Source organism: Zalophus californianus, chromosome 7, assembly GCF_009762305.2.
Source record: "Zalophus californianus isolate mZalCal1 chromosome 7, mZalCal1.pri.v2, whole genome shotgun sequence".
NCBI classification, from domain to species: domain Eukaryota; kingdom Metazoa; phylum Chordata; class Mammalia; order Carnivora; family Otariidae; genus Zalophus; species Zalophus californianus.
The window spans coordinates 26260648-26283663 of NC_045601.1; the positions used below are offsets into that span (position 1 = coordinate 26260648).

At 42.6% G+C, this 23016-nt stretch overlaps 1 protein-coding gene across 1 annotated transcript; it reads right to left on the reverse strand.

The window, feature by feature from the left end:
* Positions 1-298: 298 nt before the first annotated feature.
* On the reverse strand, positions 299-13219 carry ABRACL (ABRA C-terminal like). Its single transcript, XM_027603728.1, has 3 exons — positions 12740-13219; positions 6913-6979; positions 299-886 (listed from the first exon to the last, which is right to left on the reverse strand). The coding sequence occupies exons 2-3, from the start codon at positions 6971-6973 to the stop codon at positions 702-704; spliced, it is 246 nt and encodes an 81-aa protein (XP_027459529.1). The 5' UTR covers positions 6974-6979; positions 12740-13219; the 3' UTR covers positions 299-701.
* Positions 13220-23016: the final 9797 nt, after the last annotated feature.

Consider the following 23016-nt stretch of genomic DNA (forward strand, 5'->3'; position numbering starts at 1 on the left):
ACCGGGGGCTGCAACATGCATTTATAGACATTTCTGTATTGTTTCAGGTGGACCCAACTAATCCCATTAGATAGTGAAATTTTTAGGTTACATTTCTTTTGGCATGTCCCCTAACTCAGTGGTAAGCACAGAACAGACACCAAATATTTTTTTATAGGGCCCAATCATAACACATCCCTACTTTTAAAATTCTGTAGTTTTAAGGAAATTTTTCTTCAAATGATAACTTTTATTGCAGTTATCTAATCTTGATGCAAAAACTTCTAAGAGGCATATAATCAGACAAAGTAAGGCAATCAATTTTAACATAGTTACATGTTTTTATTACATAAACATTACAATATTCCTTGTGGGAGCTGGTCTTCAGTTTTGCCTCTTGCTTTTATGGAATGTCAAATATCTGCAGAAATTGTCTAAGAATGATTTATGAAACACCCTTTCACCCCTACCAAAAAAGCTTCAATGCCTACATTTTTCCAATCAGATTCCTGAAGAAAAAAATAGGTTTTGTTTATTTGACAGTGTAATACATAAATTTTCTTTCAAGGTATAAAAAAAAGACAGACTTTTAAAATAAGAGTCTCCTTTTGTTTACAAAGTTCTATAAAAATACATTAAGTATGCTCATGTTTGTCCCTTGACTTAATATTCCAGTTTACCAGAAACAAAAAATAACAATAAACAAAGATATGCAAACCACATTAATCCTGCAGCAATATAATGTCCACATCATCATGAACACCTTGCAAAAGTAGCTCTCCTGGGTATGTAACAATCTTTCTTCGTTTTGCAGCTTTGAGAGTTCCCACCAATGCTTCAAAGAGGTTGGCACATTTGTCATCTCGGAAGAGGACCCCAAATTTTACACTTAACTTCCCATCAGCATCTAATTTGAGAAAATACAATGTTAGCCAATGCAAAGTCTTGCCCCCATATATGGTAGATTTATGTAATCTTTAAAAAACATCTAACTATAAGTTAACCAAGATTACAATTTAACAGTTCACACTCATAAATTCAATGTCATCTCTTTCCAGACCCAAAAGTGATGAAATAATACCATGTTCTGTACACCTCCTAGCCTTAGGATCATCTGGACAAAGACTAGAAGTGAACTAAAACCCACTTACAAAAAGTGAATGTGTTACAGTGTTATTACTGTGGACCAATTCCCCTCTGTCTACATTTTGACATTTTTTTTTAATTATCAGTTTGAGTGAGAGAGAGTGTGTGCGCCTGCTGCGTCTGCGCATGAGTGGGTGGAGAGACAGAGGGAGAGACTCCTTCAGCAGACTCCCTGCTGAATGCAGAGCCAAAGAAGTGGGGCTCCATCCCAGGACCCTGAGACCATGACCTGAGCTGAAACCAAGAGGCGGACGCTTAACTTGATTGAGCCACCCAGGCGCCCCTACATTTTGATTTTTTATTTGTGGTGTTGTTGAATCAATAACAAAATAACAAATATAAGAAAAGGTTTGGGTCGGGAGCAGTGTTTCTCTAAGTGTGTTCTGAACACACTCAGAGCCCCAGGGAGGGACTGGTGACCTTAAAAATGAAGATATCTGTATTTACCAGATCCCTAGATTATACAGATTGGAGACCAGTTTTTAATATAGATGTTAAAAATTAAGGTAAGCCCTAAAAAGAAATGAACCATCAAGCTACGAAAAGACATGGTGGAACCTTAAATATGTATTACTAAGAAAAAGAAGGCAATCTGAAAAGGCTATGTGTTGTATGATTCCAACTATAGGACATTCTGGAAAAAGCAAAACTATGGAAAAAGATAAAACTAAATAAAAAGATCAGTGGGTTTCAGGGGTTGGAGTAGGGGAGAGATGAACAGGCAGAACACAGAGGATTTTTAGAGCAGTGAATATACTCTGTATGATACTATAATGATTGATACATGTCATTAAACATTATCTAATCCCATTGAATGTACAACACTAAGCGTGAACTATAAACTATGAACTGTGGTTGATGATGTGTCCATGTAGATGATCAATTGTAATAAAAGTGCAATTCTGCTGGGGGATGTTGGTAATGGGGGAGGCTATGCATGTGTGGGGATAGCAGGTATACAGGAAATGTATAAAGTAAAAAGTAAGTCTTTAAAAAAAAAGAGATAAACAAAAGGTGGATCTTTGATTAAAAATCAATCAACTGGAAACTTGGAGATAAGAATAATATGAAACACCTCCCCATTGTTGGTTGATTGCTTTGATCTACCTGCTAAACTTCTGACCCCCTTCCTTCAGCACTGCTCCACATTCTCCCCTCCAATAGCTGTGCCTGCTCTCAAGGACATGGCCATCACAGTGAGGGAGACTATTCCGTGGCCAAGGGTTCTTGAGTTCCCGTGAGAACTTCTAACCTGAGACTTAGTATATTCCTACTGTGAGTGCAGCACTGTGCTGGGCAAGTAGAGGGAAGTAGAGAATCACTTTCTAGCTTTCAAAGAAATGGCTTCAGTTCCAACGAGGAAATACGAAATATACACATATCAGTGAAGCAACAGGACAAAGCAGTATGTGACTGGATGTGCAGTAAGTAGCCAAGACAGGACATCCTACAGTTTGGAGAAGGGTAAAATGACTCTGGGCTGGAATGGGAAGGGAAGACTTCTGGAAGGAGGCAGTACCGGTGCTGGCTTTTACAGGGAGTGTAATATGGAGCTTTTCCTTTTTTTTTTTTTAAGATTTTATTTATTTATTTGAGAGAGAGAGAGTGAGAAACAGCATGAGAGGGGAGAGAGTCAGAGGGAGAAGCAGGCTCCCCGCCGAGCAGGGAGCCCCAAGCAGGACTCGATCCCAGGACTCCAGGATCATGACCTGAGCCGAAGGCAGTCGCTTAACCAACTGAGCCACCCAGGTGCCCTAGAGCTTTTCATTTTTTAAAAAAGACTTATTTTAATTTGAGAGAGAGAGAGAGAGAGAGAGAGTGGGGGGGAGGGGCAGAGAGAGAGAATCTTCAAGCAGACTCCCTGCTGAGTGCGGAGCCGGAAATGGGGCTTGATCCCACGACCCATGAAATCATGATCTGAGCCAAAACCAAGAGTTGGATGCTCAACCAACTGAGCCACTCAGGTGTCCCCAGGTTACATTTCTTAAAGGCGCAAAAGGCAGAAACCTGGATATAATCTTGGAGTTCTGCCCACTCACTCCTCAATCTCATAAGTGATTCCATTTCCTTTGTATCTTCTGTTGCTCTAGCCTCTTCTCCATGGACAATTAATTTCTTGGTTTAGGCTGGAATTGATTCTCAAGCGGATTAACTGCAAGACTCCTTGCCAGCCTCCCTTTCTGCATTTTTGTCCCCCAGCACATCCTCCATATTGGTGCGGAATAAAATATGTGAAAGAAACCTTTAAGATGCAAATCTGTTTCTCTCTCTCTCTCTCTTTTTTTTTTTTAAATAAACTCTACCCCCAAGTTGGGGCTTGAACTCACGACCCCGAGATCAAGAGTCACAGACTCAACAGACTAAGCCAGCTAGGAGCCCCTGATCGATACTCTTCTCCTCTAATCTTTCAGTGGCTCCCTACCACCTTCAAATAGTGATGCCCTTGGCGTTCCAGATAAGACCCTTCACGCTCTGGCCCTTGCACTCCTCTCTCGCCTGGTCTCCTGCCATATCGTTCTATGCACCTTTTGATCCAGTCAAAATCAAATGACTTGCTGTTACCCAAGGTGACATGAGAGATCCTGCCCTGGCAGTTTTGCCCATGTTGAGCCATCTGCCCAGCATCCCAGAGCCCTTTCTCTAGCTAATTCTTTTTCTTCAAGAATGGGCTCAAATGTCACCTTTTCTGAGAAGTGCTCTGTGATTCCCTCAGTCAAGTTAATAACTTCTTATAAAATTAAGTATATATCAAAGCACTCGCCATCAATTACAGTAATAATAGTTAATATGTATTGAGTCCTTGCTATGCTCGTAGAACTGTTCAATGCATTTTATAGTAATTAAAACTCCCTTAATCCTTATTTCATGGAAGGTAAGGCACAATTCATTGCAAGAAGCACCATTATTTTATGTTCCAATTAAACTGCCAATTTAATTATAGCACAACATGGATTATAAAACACATTCTTATTTTAGAGATGTTAAAGCTTGGGGAAAAAAGTGTCTTTGAATCACTGAAATAGAGTATTATTATCCAAATAAGGAAACCAAGGCATAAAAATGGTTAGCAATGTGCCCAAGGTCACACAGTAAGTGGCAGGGGAGCTGGGATTCATTCCTAGAGAGCCTGACTCCAGAGCCCATGCTCTTAACTACTTCCCCATACGTGCTTCTAGCTCATTTGTCTGTCTTCCTGCTACCTAAAGAGGTCCACGGGGGCTGAGATGGAATTTTGTTTATTTTCATATGTCCAGCACTTGAGCACAAAGACAGCACTCAAGAAATATTTGTTGAATGAAAGAATTTAAATCTCCAAATAATCTTTATCCACTTAAATTTTTTTCCACTGGATGAAAAATGAAAGACTTTAAAGAATTTCATTTTAAAAGAAATAGATAAATAGGTTAACTAACTAGAATTTAAGTAAAAATTTGGAGAAAAAATAAAAGAAGTAGATAAAACTAAATTTGTCAATTTCCAGCTTCACCTAATACATTATATTTAGATTAGTCTAAAAATGATTCACCTAAATCATAATTTACAAAATTATCCCAAACACAACTTACATAATTAACCATAATCTGTCCACAGATAACCTATCTCCATAGATGCTTTCCAGCTCAAGAATTCATTTATTTCTAGGAACAGGTAAATCAAGGAGGCTTAGGGAAGCTGCAAAGTTCAAGACGTTTCATCCTTACAGAAATTATGATAATTACTGTGTAGTCTTCTAGTTTGTAAAGCTGCTAATTCTGAAGTGCAGGTTCAGTTTGCCCTAGTAGAATAGTAACTGTTCTAGGGTAAAGTCAGAATTTTAAATGCAATTGAATCTGACCAATAAACATTAGGCTAACATGAAGACAGATCTAGGAGAGAGGAAAATCCTACAGATCATTCGAAATACATCCTTAATATCTTTAACAATCTAAACAATAATACTACTCCCAAGAGCATGACCTCACGGAGCTCCAAACTGGAAAGGTAGAAATGAGGAACACGGGTTTCTTTCACTATTGAAAATAAGATTCACAGGGTGCCTGGGTGGTTCAGTTGGTTCGGTATCTGCCTCTCGCTCAGGTCATGATCCCCCAGGGTCCTGGGATCGAGTCCCGCATCGGGCTTTGCTCGCTGGGGAGTCTGCTTCTCCCTCTCCCTGCTTGTGCTCATGCGCTCTCTCTTTCTTTCTCTCTCTCTCAAATAAATAAAATCATAAAAAAAAATAAAGAAAAGATTCACAACAACAATGGAGAACTAGTACAGGGGACATTTGATACTAATGGTGCAAGGGAATTTTCCAAGTATGTCTTTTTTTTTTTAAAGATTTATTTATTTATTTGAGAGAGCTAGAATGAGAGAGAGAGAAAGTACATGAGAGGGGGGAGGGTTAGAGGGAGAAGCAGACTCCTCGCTGAGCAGGGAGCCCAATGCGGGACTCGATCCTGGGACTCCAGGACCATGACCTGAGCCGAAGGCAGTCGCTCAACCAACTGAGCCACCCAGGCACCCCCCAAGTATGTCTTATTTCAAGTGATTTGTGATTCAAAAGCAAAACTGCGCTGTAAGTAAGAAAATTCAAGCTATAATGACAAAAACAACTCTTTCGCGGTACTTTTTAAAGCTGTTTTTCACTTACAATGATGTAATTTTATTTAATTTTTTTATATGATGTAATTTTAAAACTTTGAGTTCCATCATCCTAGTTGTTGCTGAATATGTCTATTGCTCTTACAATTTTCAGAACGTTCCTGAACTCCTGTATGTCTTATCTGAGATGTACAGATCTAAAGCTACAAACATAATAGATACTTTCATTACAACTTGGAAAAGGACACTAATACTACCAATTTCACATGGCACTAATTTCACAGTAGCTGCTTATATGTTGCTGATTTAAAAAAACCACGTAGGGGCGTCTGTGTGGCTCAGTCAGTTAAGGGTCCAACTCTTGATTTCAGCTCAGGTCATGATCTCAGGGTCATGGGATCAAGTCCCGAGTTCAGCTCCAACTCAGCAGGGAGTCTGCTTGAGATGCTCTCCCTCTGTCCCTTCCCCAGCTTGTGCACTCTCTCTCTCTCCCGCTCTCTCTAAAATAAATCAGGGGCGCCTGGGTGGGGCGCCTGGGTGGCTCAGTCATTAAGCGTCTACCTTCGGCTCAGGTCATGATCCCAGGGTCCTGAGATCGAGCCCCACATCGGGCTCCCTGCTCAGTGGGGAATCTGCTTCTCCCTCTTCCTCTGCCTGCCACTCTGCCTACTTGTGCTCTCTCTCTCTCTCTCTCTGTCAAATAAATAAATAAGGTCTTTAAAAAATAAAATAAATCTTTAAAAAAAAACACTATGTAAAGGATATGGTTTCTTTTAGTTACATGTACATAAATACCTGGTTATACAAAACTCAAGAATTTGGAGAAAATAAAGACAATTTGAGTCCCTAGTCATTTGGAAGTTTGTAAGATGGTGGCAAGATAAAGCAGAAGAAATGAATTTCAATACTGTGACAAATAAAAATTTGAACTGATTCAATCACCATTCAATGCAGCCAGATTAAAGAAGCACAGCAATTTTCTTTCTATTAAAGGGATGATGGAATATCTCAAACCATTCCTTGCCTCGGAATCACAATACCCCAAAGGCTTTGTCTCCAGAAATCACTCTATCGCTGAGGGCAGAGTTTCTATAACTATGTCCCGAAGTCCTGGGTGACCCCTTCCTAGGCTTCTACCAAAAAAGCTGGTCCTACCTGCTCTGAGGTAAACTCAGAATACTGTGGCTGTGTTAGAATACTTACTTTTTGAACCTAGACGATGAATTTCCTCCACTAAGAGGTTAATTTCGTGATCCACATTCATTGCTGCCTGAGGGAGAAAAAAAATGCTGATTACCATTTCTATATCCCATTAAGCACATCTTGCCAAATCCAAGGGCTCGCTCTTTCTTTCTTTCTTTCTTTCTTTCTTTCTTTCTTTCTTTCTTTCTTTCTTTCTTTCTTTCTTTCTTTCTTTCAGATTTTATTTATTTATTTGACAGAGAAAGAGAGTGAGAGAGCACAAGCAGGGGGAGTGGCAGGCAGAGGGAGAGGGAGAATCAGGCTCCCCGCTGAGCAGTGAGCCCAATGTGGGGCTCAATCCCAGGACCCTATGATCATGACCTGAGCCAAAGGCAGCCACTTAACCGACTGAGCCACCCAGGCACCCTTCTTTTTTTTTCCCCATGTTGCATTTGTCATTGTTAATTTACCACATCCCTCTTCCTAAAAATACTTGTGTGACATACATGACACCGGAGTACCTCCACTTCCCCTCTGTCTTTATAATTGCCCCTTTGTGCTGACCCCACTCTTATTCTACATAGGATATCGGGGAGAATGCAGCACCCACTATTAAACTCTAAGCCCATCTTCATGATGCTCTGCTCTGCACCAAAAACACAATGGTGAATGACACAGGACCTGCCCTCAGGAAACTCACTGTCCAGAAGCAGAGAAAGACCTAGAATGAATAATGGCAATGTGACAGCGTTCTTTGAGCGGTGGGTCCAAGGCATTATGGGAGCATAAAGGAGGAAGCCACCAAAGACTTTGCAGAGGTCACTGGAGAGATGTGGACCAGGTAGACAGTTGGCAAAGTGTGCTCTATGAGTGGGGAAGAGTGCATGTAAAAGGACAGAAACAAAGGAGAAAAAGCACAGCACATGGGAGGCAGGCTCTAAGCTTCTTAGAAGCTGGAGTACCAAGATAAAGGAACACACTCCCAACCCTCCCAGAGCCTGCAGTCTAGTGGGGAAAGGAGATCAATACAGGGCAATTTTAATATCGTTAGGTGCGATGATGCCTGTGGGTCACACGCAGGGCATCGGGTCCTTCCCTGGGCACTGTCCAGTGGAGAGCTGGTGGCAAGGGCCATTCATCTCAGATAAGGAAGAGGCCAGGACTAACAGGAGCTGTGAGACCTACTTTGGTTCACTTGGTCTTCTCCAGCCTGGGTTCTGCACACCATCATAGCCTCCTCCACCCTATACCCTTGAACTCTGGGCTGCAGCTACATGGAGCTTCTTTCTATTCCTCAAACGCCCCTGGCTCTCCCACCTCCAACCTTCATACACACTGTGTCTTTGACCCCGACTATTGCAGTTCCTCTTTCTCACAGCTAACGCCCACACATCCAGTCCCAGCTTAGATATGACTACCTCCAGGAAGCCTTCCCTGAAACCCTGGTGGAGGAGCCCTCCCCCATAGCATTGTGCACCCTCTCCATTTCAGATGGCTGGAATTACCAGTTTCTCGGCTTTCACCACAAGATGGTAAAGACCCTCGATGCAGGAATCTGACTGTAATGTTCACTGCTGGGTGACACCTGGCACCAAGAGTACAGATTCAATAAATACTGGATTCAAACTGAAAGGACAAGGGCATGAAGGGGAATGAAACACCGCCTGTGGAAACTCTCACCATGGAGTTGCTGATTTGGAGCAAGAGTGTTCAGAGACAGAAAAGGGAGGTAAAGGGGCGTGGCAAACACCTACAGAAAGGGGGGGGGGCAAGAAATAGGGAAAGAGCAGGTGAGAGAACTCCAACCATGCAGGGTCAAAGAAGTAAAGGCAGTAAAGACAGTTTCCTTAAGAAGGCAGGAACTCAGGGAAAACAGAACATGAGAGAAAGTAGGGGCCACTGGCAGATTATGCAATAATTCAGTCTGTTTTCCAAACAAAGAAGGGACTAAAAAATTGGGGTTGTATGAATGGTTTACTTTGGAGTGACGATTCGGAAGAAATAATTGTATCCAGACAGATTGTAACTAATTCCTGGTAACTCTGAAAAACAAGAATGAAATCTATGTTTAAGTGATATTGATTGGTACCCCAGGTTTTCTATCAGCTTGTAACTAAAAGCACCACTACTCCCTGCTACATTATTTGTGCAAATATTATCATTTAAGAAGTGTCTATTGTGGGGCGCCTGGGTGGCTCAGTCATTAAGCGTCTGCCTTCGGCTCAGGTCATGATCCCAGGGTCCTGGGATGGAGCCCTGCGTCGGGCTCCCTGCTCCGCAGGAGGCTTGCTTCTCCCTCTCCCACTCCCCCTGCTTGTGTTCCCTCTCTCGCTGTGTCTCTCTCTGTCAAATAAATAAATAAAATCTTAAAAAAAAAAAAAGAAGTGTCTATTGTGGCAGTCGCTCTTTCTGCCCATGGGCCCCGTCCCCGTGCTTTAATAAAACCACCTTTTTGCACCAAAAAAAAAAAAGTGTTTATTGCAATAAAATCCAACATCTTGGGTTAATGCATCTACATAAAATTCAGTACCAAAAATTATAGTTTCCCAATATTGAGAGCTTTGTGTTGGTGAAATTATATCTATAACATTATATTCAATTCGAGATAATTTGAGCAATGCTAAAAAGTTAAAATATAATCAGAAGATACAACAGAAAGATAGGCCATGAAAATAATGGTAGAAAAAACCCTGGAGATGTTAGTGTGGTGGACAGCAGTCATTTTCACCTACCAAGCACCCATTCCCCATTCCGGCTCGAGCAGTCTAATTTTTGGGGGGGTCCCGTTTTTCCTTCCTTGTTCTAAACAAATGGAATTTGGTAGAGCCTCACCCTAAAGCCCAGGAGTGGGTCAGAGCCAGAATAATTGATCTGGGGCATAAGGTCAGTAATCCTATCCTAAACAATGAGATTCAGCCCAGGGATTTTGCCAGATCAGTAAAACAACACTCTCCCACTAGGTGCTAAGATGTAAGTTTAGAGCTCCTAATGTAAACTGTGACCATGTGAAAACAGCCTGTCAGGAATAACGTTAACGTTAAGAAAAGCCCAGCCATGTTACAATGACTGAGCCTGTATACGACCCCAGACTTTCCAGTTGCATGAACCAATCAGTCTTTCCTGGTTTTGCTTGTGCTGGTTTGATTGAGTTTCTGTCACTTGTACTCTTAACAAATCCTGATCCATAAAGTCAGCCTAGAGAAGACCTGCAACCATTTTTTAACATTACAGTTTCTTTTACGGATTTATGTGATACTGTTGTTTCACGCTGCTTTATTGGGTAGGATAGATAGATGTAATAGGCAGATTTGGGAGCCACATAAGAAAAAAATTTCCTAACAGTCAAAACTCTCTAACAATGAATAAAGTTTGCACCTATTACTGACAACACTGATGCAAGTAGTATGGATCTGTGAGGGTTAGTGAGGAAATTAGCCTAACCAGAAGGGAGAATGCAATGTCCAAGGGGACAATGGTCCTCTCCAATTCTCAGGTTTTCTGATTTCCTCCCACTCTGAACATTTATCTCTTTAACACTGCCCTCCCCTCAATCAGCAGCACACTTCAGACCTAGCTCTTCTTTAATAATGAGACTCAAAGAGGAAATCTCACTATTAAGTAGTGTGAATACCTGCATCATATTAAGCAGATGTATGCAGATCCAATTTAAAGAAAGGAAGTCAACCAGCATTTCTTTATAATTAATTACACACGAGACTCCTTATCTATGTCCTAAGAAACCTTGCCAAGTATGTATTATTTAAACCCATTTTATAGGGGCACTGGGTGGCTCAGTTGGTTAAGCGTCTGCCTTCAGCTCAGGTCATGATCCCAGGGTCCTGGGATGGAGCCCCACATCGGGCTCTCTGCTCAGCGGGGAGTCTGCTTCTCCCTCTGCCCCTCTACCTCCACCCCTGCCTCCCACCTGTGCTGTCTCTCAAATGTATAAATAAAAATCTTTAAAAAAAAAAAAAGGAGGGAGGCGCCTGGGTGGCTCAGTCAGGTAAGCATCTGCCTTCAGCTCAAGTCATGATCTCAGGGTCCTGGGATTGAACCCCACTTGGGACTCCTTGCTCAGCGGGGGGGCCTGCTGCTCCCCCTGCTTGTGCTCTTGCTCTCTGTCAAATAAATAAAATCTTTAAAATAAAATTTAAAAAAACAATTTTATGGATGATGAAACTGGCTCAGAGGGACTCCCCACAATTAAATGCTGTTTCTACAACATCATTCTATTTTTTTCTTTTCCTCTTCATCTTCTTCCCAGTCATTATGCAAAGTGTGCTAAATATAATAGTGAGTTGTGTTTGTTTGGAATATTACATGCTGAGTACATACTAAGGCAGAACACTTACAAAGCAAGAAAGGCTCCCTGCCCAGACCCCTACAAGTAGGAAAACAACTGCCTTAGGAACTATTGCTAGCACACATAATTTGGCATGATTTTATTTATTTATTTTATTATTTAGCGGGAACAAAGCGGGGGAATACTCATTGTTGTTACATCATCCTTGAGGCCCATGGCATTCTATAAGGACAGAAGGCTGGGACCGGAGTAAGCAGCAAGATCAAGAACAATGAAGAGGGGCCATCAGCAGAGCAAGTGTGAAGGGGAAGAAAGAGATTTTCAGTGGGAGCTCAAGGCAAGGCGGTAGCAGATGCTAGTCCGGTCCTCTGTGTCAGAATCTAATTAGGCATTGTGCGTGGGAATCACAAAGAAAGCGGAATGTCGGAGGATTGGGCCATATGCCGAAATGCTCCACCATCAATATACACTTAAGAATATAGGACCTTTTTATAGTTTCTGTTTTGTTTTGTTTAAGTTTAGAGGCAATACATGGATTTTTTTCTAATGTTCGAGGAATAAAGCCTGCTGGAGTGGGAACACCTGGGAATCAGCAGCCAGCTCTACATCCACCCCCCGGGGCTGGCCACATTTTTCAGCGGTCCTTCGCAATCCCTGACTAGCAGCTGGTGTGGGTCAAGGGATGACTTGGGTTCCTTCCTGCCTGCCCGCTGGCGCGCACACGCTCCATATTTGGTCATCCCTGCTCCAAGTTTGGGAGCTGGCCCGGAAGGGGTCCCAAGCTCCTGTCCCTTGCAGGCCATCACACGGTCACCACCCGCACCAGTGCAGGATTGGGGAGCGCGGGACTCGGGGGGGCCGGGGCCGCACGGCGGGCTCCAGGGTAGCCCCCGAGGGAAGGGCCGCGTCCCGGAAGCCTTTGTCTCTGCCAGTCCCGCGCCAGCGCCGCCCGCCCGCGCTCCCCTGTGGCCGGTGCACCCCGGCGAGCTGCGAAAGCCAGCGCCCCAACCGGGCGACGGAAACGGACCCCGCCCGGGGCTCCCCGAGCCCCTGGTGTCTCTCACCACCCCCGCCCTCCACCCCCACGGTCTGGAGCGTAGGGAGCCGCACCCCACCGCCGGCGCCGCAGAGTCCCGGGCGCGGGGGCCACCGCAGTCCTCGGGGGAGCCTCTCCCCTAGTTCCCGGCCCTTCCCCACCCGGCTCTGCAGAACGCGCCCCCGCGCCGCCTGCAAGTGCAAAGCCGACGAGCCGCACCGCGGAGGAAACCTTCGCGCGGCTGCCGGCTTCCCGGTCGCCCCCGGCCGGCACCGTGTCACGTGAGCCGATGCGGAAGTCGGCGGGAGAATCGGGGGCGTGGGGGCGCGCCCACCCGGTCCCCCGCGCGGGGTCTCAGCCCAATTCCAGGTACAATCTCCACGCACCTCGGCCCCTCCCGGCCCCATCTCCCCACCCGCAGCCCCCGATCTCCCGTCCGCCTGGCCTCCACCGGACACCTCCGTCCATCCTTTATACCTGCCTGTCACCTTCCCGAGAGACCCGCTCACCTATCCGCCTCTTTTTCTTTTCCGAGGAAAAGCTGGTGCAGCGTCGGTCCGGACCGGGTTATCTTCTTCAACACACCGAGGAGGAAGAGAGTGAGGAAGGAAGTGACCGAGGCAGAAGAGAAAGGCTGGTGAGGAGGAGGGGGGGTGGGAGGTAAGAGTTTAAGCGCTCGAGAAAGGGGCCGCCCACACTCCCAGGGACAAGCCTATGAGGAGGAAACTCCCCGGAGGAGACGCCCGGGAAGGGGGCAGACTCCAGACAGGTGACAGGGCGCCCGAGGCTTCTAGGAATACGGACTCGAACTTCGATTGCTGCCACCTTTCCCCTACGCCACTCGGTGACGATGATCCCCAACCCCCGCATCTGATCCTGGGCATAGATTTCCTGCCAGGATCTCTCTCCTAACGAAAGAAATAAAGCGCCCCCAATGTGATAACTGCTGGGATCCAGAAGGAACGTGACATTGGTTCTGTATGCCAGGAGCAGGGGTCTCCAGAAAACTACGAACATGGCAGCAGCATAGTCTGATGCCGGGGGGGGGGGGAGCATTCTTAAAATCCAACTTGTTCTATTGCAAAGAAATTTTACTCGGACAATGCTAGTTCTTGATCCTGAGTGAATCTTTCTTCTTTTTTCATTCATTATTTCCTACATTTAACTGCATAGTTCAATCGATCTATTTATATTCCCTTTATTTTACTCAGTGTGTGTTTTACTCGCGCGCCAAAGAGAGAAAGAGAGATGCTTGCTATACCCAGAATCCCTTATAAAAAGGAAACTGGGGCTCTGCTGAAATGACCCAAACTATTCTTAAGGCAAAGGTTGCACAAATAACCCAAAAAAGCACCCCCTGCCTACCCAACGGCTGATTAGATCATGTGATCACGTGACCCAAGAGCACACAATCCTTAAACTGGCCATCATCCTAGAAGGTGACCTGGAGCAAACAATCCTCACCAAATAGGGACTCTGATAATTAAGTAAGCCAATCAGATTCTCCCTTGGAAATTGAAAGGGGAGAGCAAAGAATGAGGTATTCCAAAGAAAGACTGAAGCTGAGAGAGGGCTTGAGGCTGGAGTAGAGAAAATGGGTCTCCAGAAAGCAAAACACTGGAGTAAGCAGAAAGCCCCTGGGATGAAGTAGAAGGTGGGTGGGGGCAGAAATGGTAGAAGCAAACTCTAAGAGAAGCTGAGACCCAGTGATGGAATAAGAGCAACAAACACCTGCTCTCCAGGGGGATATGAGTATCCAGGTCCCTAAGGCTGCACTGCATCTGTCCACTTTCCAAACTGTATTCTAGTTACCCTTTCATAGTAAACACCCACCACTCTGGGCATCACTTTGAATGAGTCTCTGTTCCCTACCACCAAAAGATTCTGATTCAGCCTAGGTTTCCCATGTCAGATGAAGGATAAAGTGACTCTGAGATCCTTTGGGGCCTATCTTTTTCTCACAAAGCTCAGAAGTTACACTTTAATATCTTTCAAAGTCTACATAATGCAAAATTATAATTCAAGAAATTAACATGTTTAGCAATTCTCCAAGCAGAACCTGGCTATTTGGCCTGTGGCAGTGATCACAGTTCTCCAATTGGATAATATCCAGTAAAATGAATAATCAGTCCATAGTGTGCTACCCCTGTTATGACTAAGTAATTAGTGTTTCACAATACTCTACCAATGGGCAAAAAAAAAAGAAACATTTCACCTAAACAAGGAAAAGTCCCTATTCATGTAAAAATGGAGTCTTTGAAAATAACATAACTTTGAAAGTAACATAACTCATGTGAATCTATAAGGAATTACGATTCAAGAAAGTTGTTTCTGATGAAAAATATTAAAATGTTTGTCAATTCATATTTTTCATACCGAATTCCTATTCTTTCAGTTTCTATACAGACTTTTGCCATCTTTCCTTCTTCTCTTAGGAATGTTATCATGTAGCTAAACAATGTGGAATTTTTAACTTAAAAAGCAAAAAAAAAATTTTTAACTTAAAAAGCAAAAAGTAAAGTTTATTAAACGGTTAAGAAGTATTTATTAAATATCAAGGATATGCCAACAACAGTGTGTCAGTATTGGAGGGTACAAAGTAGCCTACAGCATGATCTTTGTCAAAAAGAACTTTCAGTAAGGTACATACGAAGTATTAAGACAATCCTTATCTACTTATTTAATTGTAGAATATAGACCAGCACTGTCCAATAGAAATATAATCATGAGCCACATATGTAATTTAAAATTTTCTATTAGCCACATTAAAAAAGTGAAATCAATTTTAATAATATGTTCTAAGCCAGTATATCCAAAATATTATCATTACCACCTGTACAACTTATTAATGAGATATTATACATTCTTTGTTTTGTACTAAGCCTTTGACGTCTACAGTGTATTTTACAATTATAGCACATTTCAGGTGCTCAGTAGCCTTATATGGCTGGTGGCTACTGTATTAGTCAGTGCAGCTATAGACAATTCCAGAATAAAGCATGACATACATGCTAATAATTTTACTTAATAAATTACATGGTCCTGGAATGAGAAAAATTATTATATTTAAAGGTTCATGACAAATTGAGGTATTCATTTTTAAAACATAATTGTCTTCTTTGTAATGAATAGAAAGCAATATTTATAAGAAATCTTGAGGATAGCAATTGTATCCTGAGTATATACCCAAGAGAAAAGGCACAAAGATTCATCAAAGGATATGACAGAAATAGTCACATTGCACTATTCATAATATTTCTAAACTAAAGCTACCGAAATGCCCAATAACATTGGAATGGTTAATAAATTGTGGCATATTCATAAGCCGGACAATTATCCACCAAGGAAAAGATACGACCAATAACTACATGCAACAATATAGGTGAACCTCACTAACACAGTGTTGAGTGAAATGATCCTGACTGCTCTTCTTTTTACGTAAAGTTTTAAAAGCAGGCAAAACTAATCAGTGGTATTAAAAGTTAGGGTAGTGGTTATCTCTGCTGGGTGGTGGGGTGACTAAAATAGGGCATGATGGGGGCTTTAGGGGGTGGTGATAATGTTCTGCTTCTTGATCTATTCACTGGTTAAACAGATGTTTTGCTTTGAGAATTCACTAAGCTAGACACTTAATTTTTTTTCTTGTGACTATGTTCTTTCTTAATAAAACATTAAAAAATATATAAAGCGTAGAGGATCTTGACCCAGCAAGGCCTGTTCCAGGAATGTAAGGATTATTCAACAACATTCAAAAATTTAAAAGTCCCCTATGGCTAAGAGTCTTTAAGTTTTATCTTATTCTGTAAAGTGAGATTTCTCAGTTGGACCTGTCATTCTAGCTCAAATTGTCATCACCTTGTGCTCATGTTAGTGTTAAAGATGGTAGTATTATTAATGATGATTGCATGCCTTGGGCATTAATTCTGGATCCAGTTGTGGTACTGTTTGAGTACTTTGGGTGACACAAAGAAGTAAAAGTAAAATCTGTGCCCTCAAGAAATAATGAAAAAGGACTATATATCATAATCAAGTGAGATTTATTCCAGGAATGCAAAATTGGCTCAACAAATGGAAAATAATCAATGCAATACATTAATAGAATAAAAGGGAAAATCCACATAATCATCTCAGTAGATGAAAAAAAGCTTTTGATAAAACACAGTACTCTTCTGCAATAAAAACCTTCAACAAGCTAGGAAAAGAAGGGAATTTCCTCAACCTAATAATAATAAGGGCAACTACAAAAACTCATAGCTAGCATCATCCTTAATTGTGAAAAACTAAAAGCATGTCCCCTAAGATCAGGAACAGGACAAGAACATCTGCTAAAGAATTCACAAAAAAAAGGGGGCACCTGGGTGGCTCAGTTGGTTAAGCGTCTGCCTTCAGCTCAGGTCATGATCCCAGGGTCCTGGGATTGAGCCCTGCATGGGGCTCCCTGATCAGAGGAGAGCCTGCTTCTCCCTCTCCCTCTGCCTGCTGCTCTGCCTACTTGTGCTCTCTCTCTCTGTGTCAAATAAAGAAATAAAATCTTAAAAAAAAAAAGAATTCACAAAAGAAAGCTTTTAGAGACAATAAGCCATTTCAGCAAGGTTGCGGGATCTATCAGTATATAAAAATCAGTTGTATTTCTTTTTTTTAAGACATTTTTTCTTTTTTTTAAGATTTTATTTATTTGGGATAGAGAGAGAGAGAGTGCACGGGCAAAAGGGAAGGACAGAGGGACAAGCAGACTCCCCGCTGAGCAGGGAGCCCTAGGACACAGGACTCAACCCCAGGACCCTGTGATCATGACCTGAGCCTAAGGCAGGTGCTTAACCAACCGAGCCACCCAGGCACCCCATTCAGTTGTATTTCTATATACCAGCAATGAATAATCTGAAAATGAAACTAAGAAATAAATTCTGTTTATAACAACATGAAAAAAATAAAATTCTTAGGAATAAGTTTAAAGAAGTACAAGACTTCTATACTTGTACAAAATATCGTTGAGAGAAAAAATTTTAAAAATCTAAGTAAATGGAAAGCCATCCTGTGTTCACAGGTTGTAAGGCTTACTATTGTGAAGATGGCAATATTTCCCCAAATGATCTACAGATTGAAGGCAATCCCTATCAAAATTCTAACTTTTTTTTGACAAGCTGATCCTGAAATTCATAGAAATGAAAGGGATCCAGAAAGCCAAAAGAATCTTGAAAGAGAAGATCAGAGTTGGAGGACTCACATACCCTGATTTGAAAGCTTGCTATAAACCAATAGTAAGTAATGTAAAACCTACTACAAAGGTACAGTAAGTGGTACTAAGGTATATAGAAAATGGACTAGAATTTACAGTCCAGTAATAAACTCATCGTACGGTCAATTGATTCTTTTTATAAGGGTGCCTAGACCATTCAATGGGGGAAAGAATGGTATTTTCAACAAATGGTGCTGGAACACTGGATATCCATATGGAAAATAATTAATTAGATCCTTATTTCATATAACATGTAAAAACTTAAAATGGATCAAAAACTTAAAATGGATCTCCTTAAAATGTAGGAGAGGAAACTATAAATCTCTTAGAAGACATGGGTGTAAACTGTCATGACCTTGGATCAGGCAACATTTTCTTATATATGACACCAAAAGCACAAGCAACCAAAGGAAAAATAGATAACCTGAATTTCATAAAAATTAAAAATGTCTATGCATCAAAGGACAGCATCAAAAGTAAAATCTGGGACAGCCCTAGTCAATTTAGGACAACTGGTCACCCTATCCATAGTGCACCTTTCTCCTTTGTAGATTTGTTTCATTTGGTTTTCAGTTCTTCCACTTTCTTTTTCCTGAGTCTTTGTTGAGGCTCCAGTAAGGGAGAGGCTACATTATCTTTTACTGAGCCTGGGCCAAATGGTCTCTGTTGCCAGCTGAGAGTTAAAATTTCAAGATCATTGAACTTAGTCACAAGAGGTTAAATGCTGATTGCAAAGAGCAGCCAGACAGGCAGCTGTGGTGATCACAGTGGTGTCAGGTGGCAAGGTGGGCACTGAGGAATATAATTTCTAGACCAAATGTCCAAGGTGTTGTCTGAGGGTTACAAAGGCCTGGAGTGGAAGAGGTTAATGCCACAAAGCATGACAGTGGTAGTTAATCTCACTACACATTAGAATCATTTGCCAACCTTTAAGAAGTAGTGCCCAGGACCTACTTAAACTAATTAAGTCATAATCTCTGAGACATGTATGTTTCAAGGTCCTGAAGTAATTCTGATGTGCAGTCAAGGTCGAGAACCACTGGTCTAGTCAAGCCTGTGAAGCCAGCAGCCAGAGAAGTCTTGTGGCAGCATTGCTCTAAGGAATTCCAAGGGACTTCTGCTTTTCAGCTGCTGCAGCTACTAATGTCTTTTTAGTCGATCCCACAGAATGTAAAGGGTCTGTTCTAGTCTCTGCCCACAGTCTCCCTCATTCATGTTGACCGTGGTAGGGGCACTTTCCTAGGATGAACAGAGGAAAATCTGATACTGAGGCAAGGTATCTGTTCTAGGCCTCCTACTTTTCTGACAAGAAACCCAAATTCTTACCCCAAAATGATTAATCCTCTAGTTTATTCACAATTCCTCCCCTCAATCCTCAATCCTGCTGCTTGCTTGAGCTTTTGTTTTCCTTTTTTCTCAACAAATTTCTTCAAGGAACACTTTAAACTTGCCCCTGCTATGCCTCACCATCCACCATTTATTTTACTACTTGTAATCTGGCTTCTGCCTTCACTTTTTTACTAAAGCTACTCTCTCTAGTCTAAGGTCACTAATGACTCCCAACTAACAAACACAATGACCTGTTCCCAGTTCTCACTGTCATGTGGCTCTCTGTAGCACTTGGCATTGCCACCAATCCCTTTGGTTGTGATCATAACCCAATAAGGGAGAGTAAATGGCTCAGGTGCACCACCTGCTTGAAGTCTAGGCTCCTGGAAATCAGGAAGAAGTGGACCCCTCAGAGTGGATGCCAGGGAGCATGCAGGAGGTGGGGGCATGAAGGAAACAGGGCCAACCGAGGTCTCCTGGGAAGGAAGTGATATTCTAATGAGTCCAAAAGAAGCACAACTAAAGTGGTTTGGAGTTAGAGTTCTGATCCAGAGGTTGCAACCAGGAGAGAAGATGATACACGGTTGTGTATCTAGCACAGAGAACACTAAATGAACATTTACAGAGCAGAACTAGATCTCCACCCTATCCCCTCACTATACACTGAACCAGACGCAGGAACTGAAGCAGATCTTGCCACTGGGTCCAGGACTGGTGATTGAGGGGAGGAACCAGAAGAGGAAAGTCAGGGCCCGGGGAGGGGGGAAATCAGGGGTCAGACTCCCAATCTGCACATGCAAAAGCTCTCAGCGGGATGTCAGCAAATGGTGCCAAGCTGATGGGTACTCTCCCCTTCTGAGGGGACTCTGGGAGAGGCTGGAGTAGACAGCCTCAACTTCCTCTAATCAGTGATGTGAGAGAAGCAGAACCACCGGCAAACACTAGCATGCAGGGAAGCACAGAAAAGCTGGGGAAGGAAGAACAGCACACCAGCTCTGACACTTGCCAGCATCACGGGTTAGTTAAAGAGCTACCTCAATGCTCCTCCTGTTGCCATTTCTTCCTTCTGTAACTCTTTCACCGGCCCCTTTTTACTGCCCTGGGGCTCTACACTTGTCTTCTCATTCCCCTCCAACCCCAGCCTAGCCCACACCCCTCTGGCAGTTCTCTGTATGGAGGTCTCAGACCCCCCAGCCCAACCAGCCTCTCTGTGTCAGAATCTCTAGGGGAGAGAGCTTGTTTGACATACAGAATTTCAGACTTACTGAAACTACATTGGCATCACAGTCAAGTCTGGGATGCCCTGCTGTGGTCCATCCTTCACCCTCCTGCCAGGTTAACTTTCGGCAAGTACGGCTTTAATCTGTTACTTAAACCCTTCAGAGTTTCCTGATGGTCTAGCATATTGAGTATACACTTTTCACCATGCCCTTTAAAACCTTCCACAACTTGGCCTCTACTGCCTTCCAGCTTCCTGACACCCAAAACATCTGTGCAAACCATGAATCAGTCAAATTGAACTCCATCCTTTTCCTGCACCTGGTCCAGAGTATAGGGTGGGGATGAGATGCAGATTAGTTTTGTTCTGTAAATGTGCAATTTGCACTTCCTGTGCGCTTTGGCATACAGCCTTGCACCTCTTCTCTCCCTGGCCTGAAACCACCAAATCCCCACTTTCTTGCCTTTGCTGAGATCGTTCCCTTTGCCTGATGAGTCTCCCCTCCTGGTCCCCCATGATATCTTTGTCTACTGAATTCCAAGAACTTGAATGCCTGCTCTTGAACAAAATTCCATGTGTGGCTTAAGGCAGAGGGGTGACCCAGTCACCAGTCTGGCTCCAGTTCTGACTGCATCCTTGGGAGTGGAACTAAGTTCTAAGTGCCTGAGTTTCCTAATTTTAGTCTCCTAGTGAGACTAAAACCAACTTGCTGGATTGTTGTAATGGTTAAACAAAATTGTGTCTCTTTTAAGCATCCCTCTTCATCACAAAAGGATTTGATGGGAAATGAACTAATGTAGGAAACATGCCCAGCCCTGTTCTCTTCCTTCATTCCAATCCCCTCTGCCCCAAATGTGTCATATCCCCCTTTGAGAGTCCTCCAGCACTTTGCACATCTTTTAGGACCGTTATCTCATTCCACCTTATGAAATGCAAATATCACATCATCTTCAAAATTTAATAAAATCAATTCAGGCTCACTACTCCAATCCAGTGCTCTGCCTTATATTTTTGCAAATTCTCAGGATGTACATTCTCCTGCTTTCTGCTGGTTCTGAGTTCTCTAATCATAATTACATCTCACATTTCATGGATGTTCAAAAAAAAGACATGGAAGAGCTCATTCCTTTAATTCACCACAAACACACCCCAATTCCCTCCCACCTCCCCAACCAACATTTGGCATTAGGTGACGAATGTCAGAGCAGCTATAATTTACAAGATGACGTGAAATTTTTTTAAAGATTTTTATTTATTTATTTGACAGAGAGAGAGCACAAGCAGGGGGAGTGGCAGGCAGAGGGAAAGGGAGAAGCAGGCTCCCCGCTGAGCAAGGAGCCAGATGTGGGGCTCCATCCCAGGACCCTGGGATCATGATCTGAGCCAAAGACAGACGCTTAACCGACTGAGCCACCCAGGCGCCCCTGATGTGAATTTTTTAAAAATACAAAGTTTATTAAAAATAGATTGCAAATGAAATACAGTAGGAATGGAGTTTGGATGTTTTTTCCCATAGTAATACATAGTTGTGAATGCACTTTTACCTGGTTGTCCAAGGGTGGCCAAATCCACTTGTTTATGGGTTTTACAACCCCACATACAAATATCCCTGCATGTAGATATTTACATGTATTTGCATATGCTTGTGTGTATTTGTTATTTTCTGTATAGCAACAGAATAACAATTCATCTACATCTTTTTCTTTAAAGAAAGTGTGGGTTGGGGTGCCTGGCTGGCTCACTAGGGAGAGCATGAGACTCTTGACCTCAGGGTTATGAGTTCAAGCCCCACATTGGGTGTGTAGCCTACTTTAAAAAAAAAAGAAAGAAAGAAAGTGTAGGTTTAGGCGCCATAAAGCTGCCAGTATTCTTAAGATAAAGTTTAAGGATAGAAGCAATTTATATTAAAGTAAAGCAGGCTATTTATAATGGAATATGAGATCTCGTGTTTAAAAGTACCTTCAGCGCCCTGTCTCTGGAATTGCTCACTGGCCCCTCTCCCTGCAGCTCCAGCCTCCTACCTCCTGCCAGGCACTGTCCTCACATCTCCCTTTCTGTGTGCCAAGGTCTCCCTTCTCAGGATCCAGAACCTCCAGTTTCCTCCTTTATTATGCAGGGCATGTTAGTTTCTAGTCCAAACTCCAAAGTCTCCTGAATGTGCTCTGCTGAAAACACCTTCTTTGACCCTTGAGCAGCTTGGAACATCTGAAAGAGGCTTTAGGATTTGCCTGTTTGTGTTTCTTCTTTCTTTTTCTTCTTCTCTTTGCTTATCTCTTTCTTTCTTTCTTTCTTTCTTTCTTCTTTCTTTCTTTCTTTCTTTCTTTTTTTCTTTCGTCTCTCTCCACCATGAATCTCTATTCATGAAACTAAGCTCACAGCAATTTCTTTTCTGTGATGTGAATTATGACAAAACCCTCTTAAGGAGACAAAAGATGCTACAGTCTATTGTTGTAAAAAGCGCGTTTATTGAAATTTGTAGTGGAACTTGTACCATAGTCATTCCCCCTTGGTAGACTATAAAGTTCTTAGAGGTGGACAGTGTCTTATTCATTTTGTATCCTTTGCAATGCTTGGCACCATGCCTGGCAGGGAGTGGGCACTCCACAATTGCTTAGTTGAGTGGACTGGAGAGTTGACTATCTAACTTCTTAACTCCTCTCAGGGCTATTTAAAATGAAAGATTAGATGTATAAACCAGTCATCTTAGCCATTGTAGTCTATATCTTTTTCCAATTTCACCAAAATTTAAATAAGCTTCTAGGGAAGAGGTAATAAAAAAAATTGAGTACATATAACTATATATGTATATTTATCTTTTTTTTTTTTTTTTTAAGTAGGCTCCACACCCAGCATGGGGCTTGAACTCACAACCCTGAGATCAAGAGTCAGATGCTCTACTGACTGAACCAGTCGGGTACCCCTCAGCATTTATATTCTATTTCCACTGTCCTTTTATTGTGAAATTAATGTCTAGTCTCTACCTTCAGAATCAATGCCTCTGG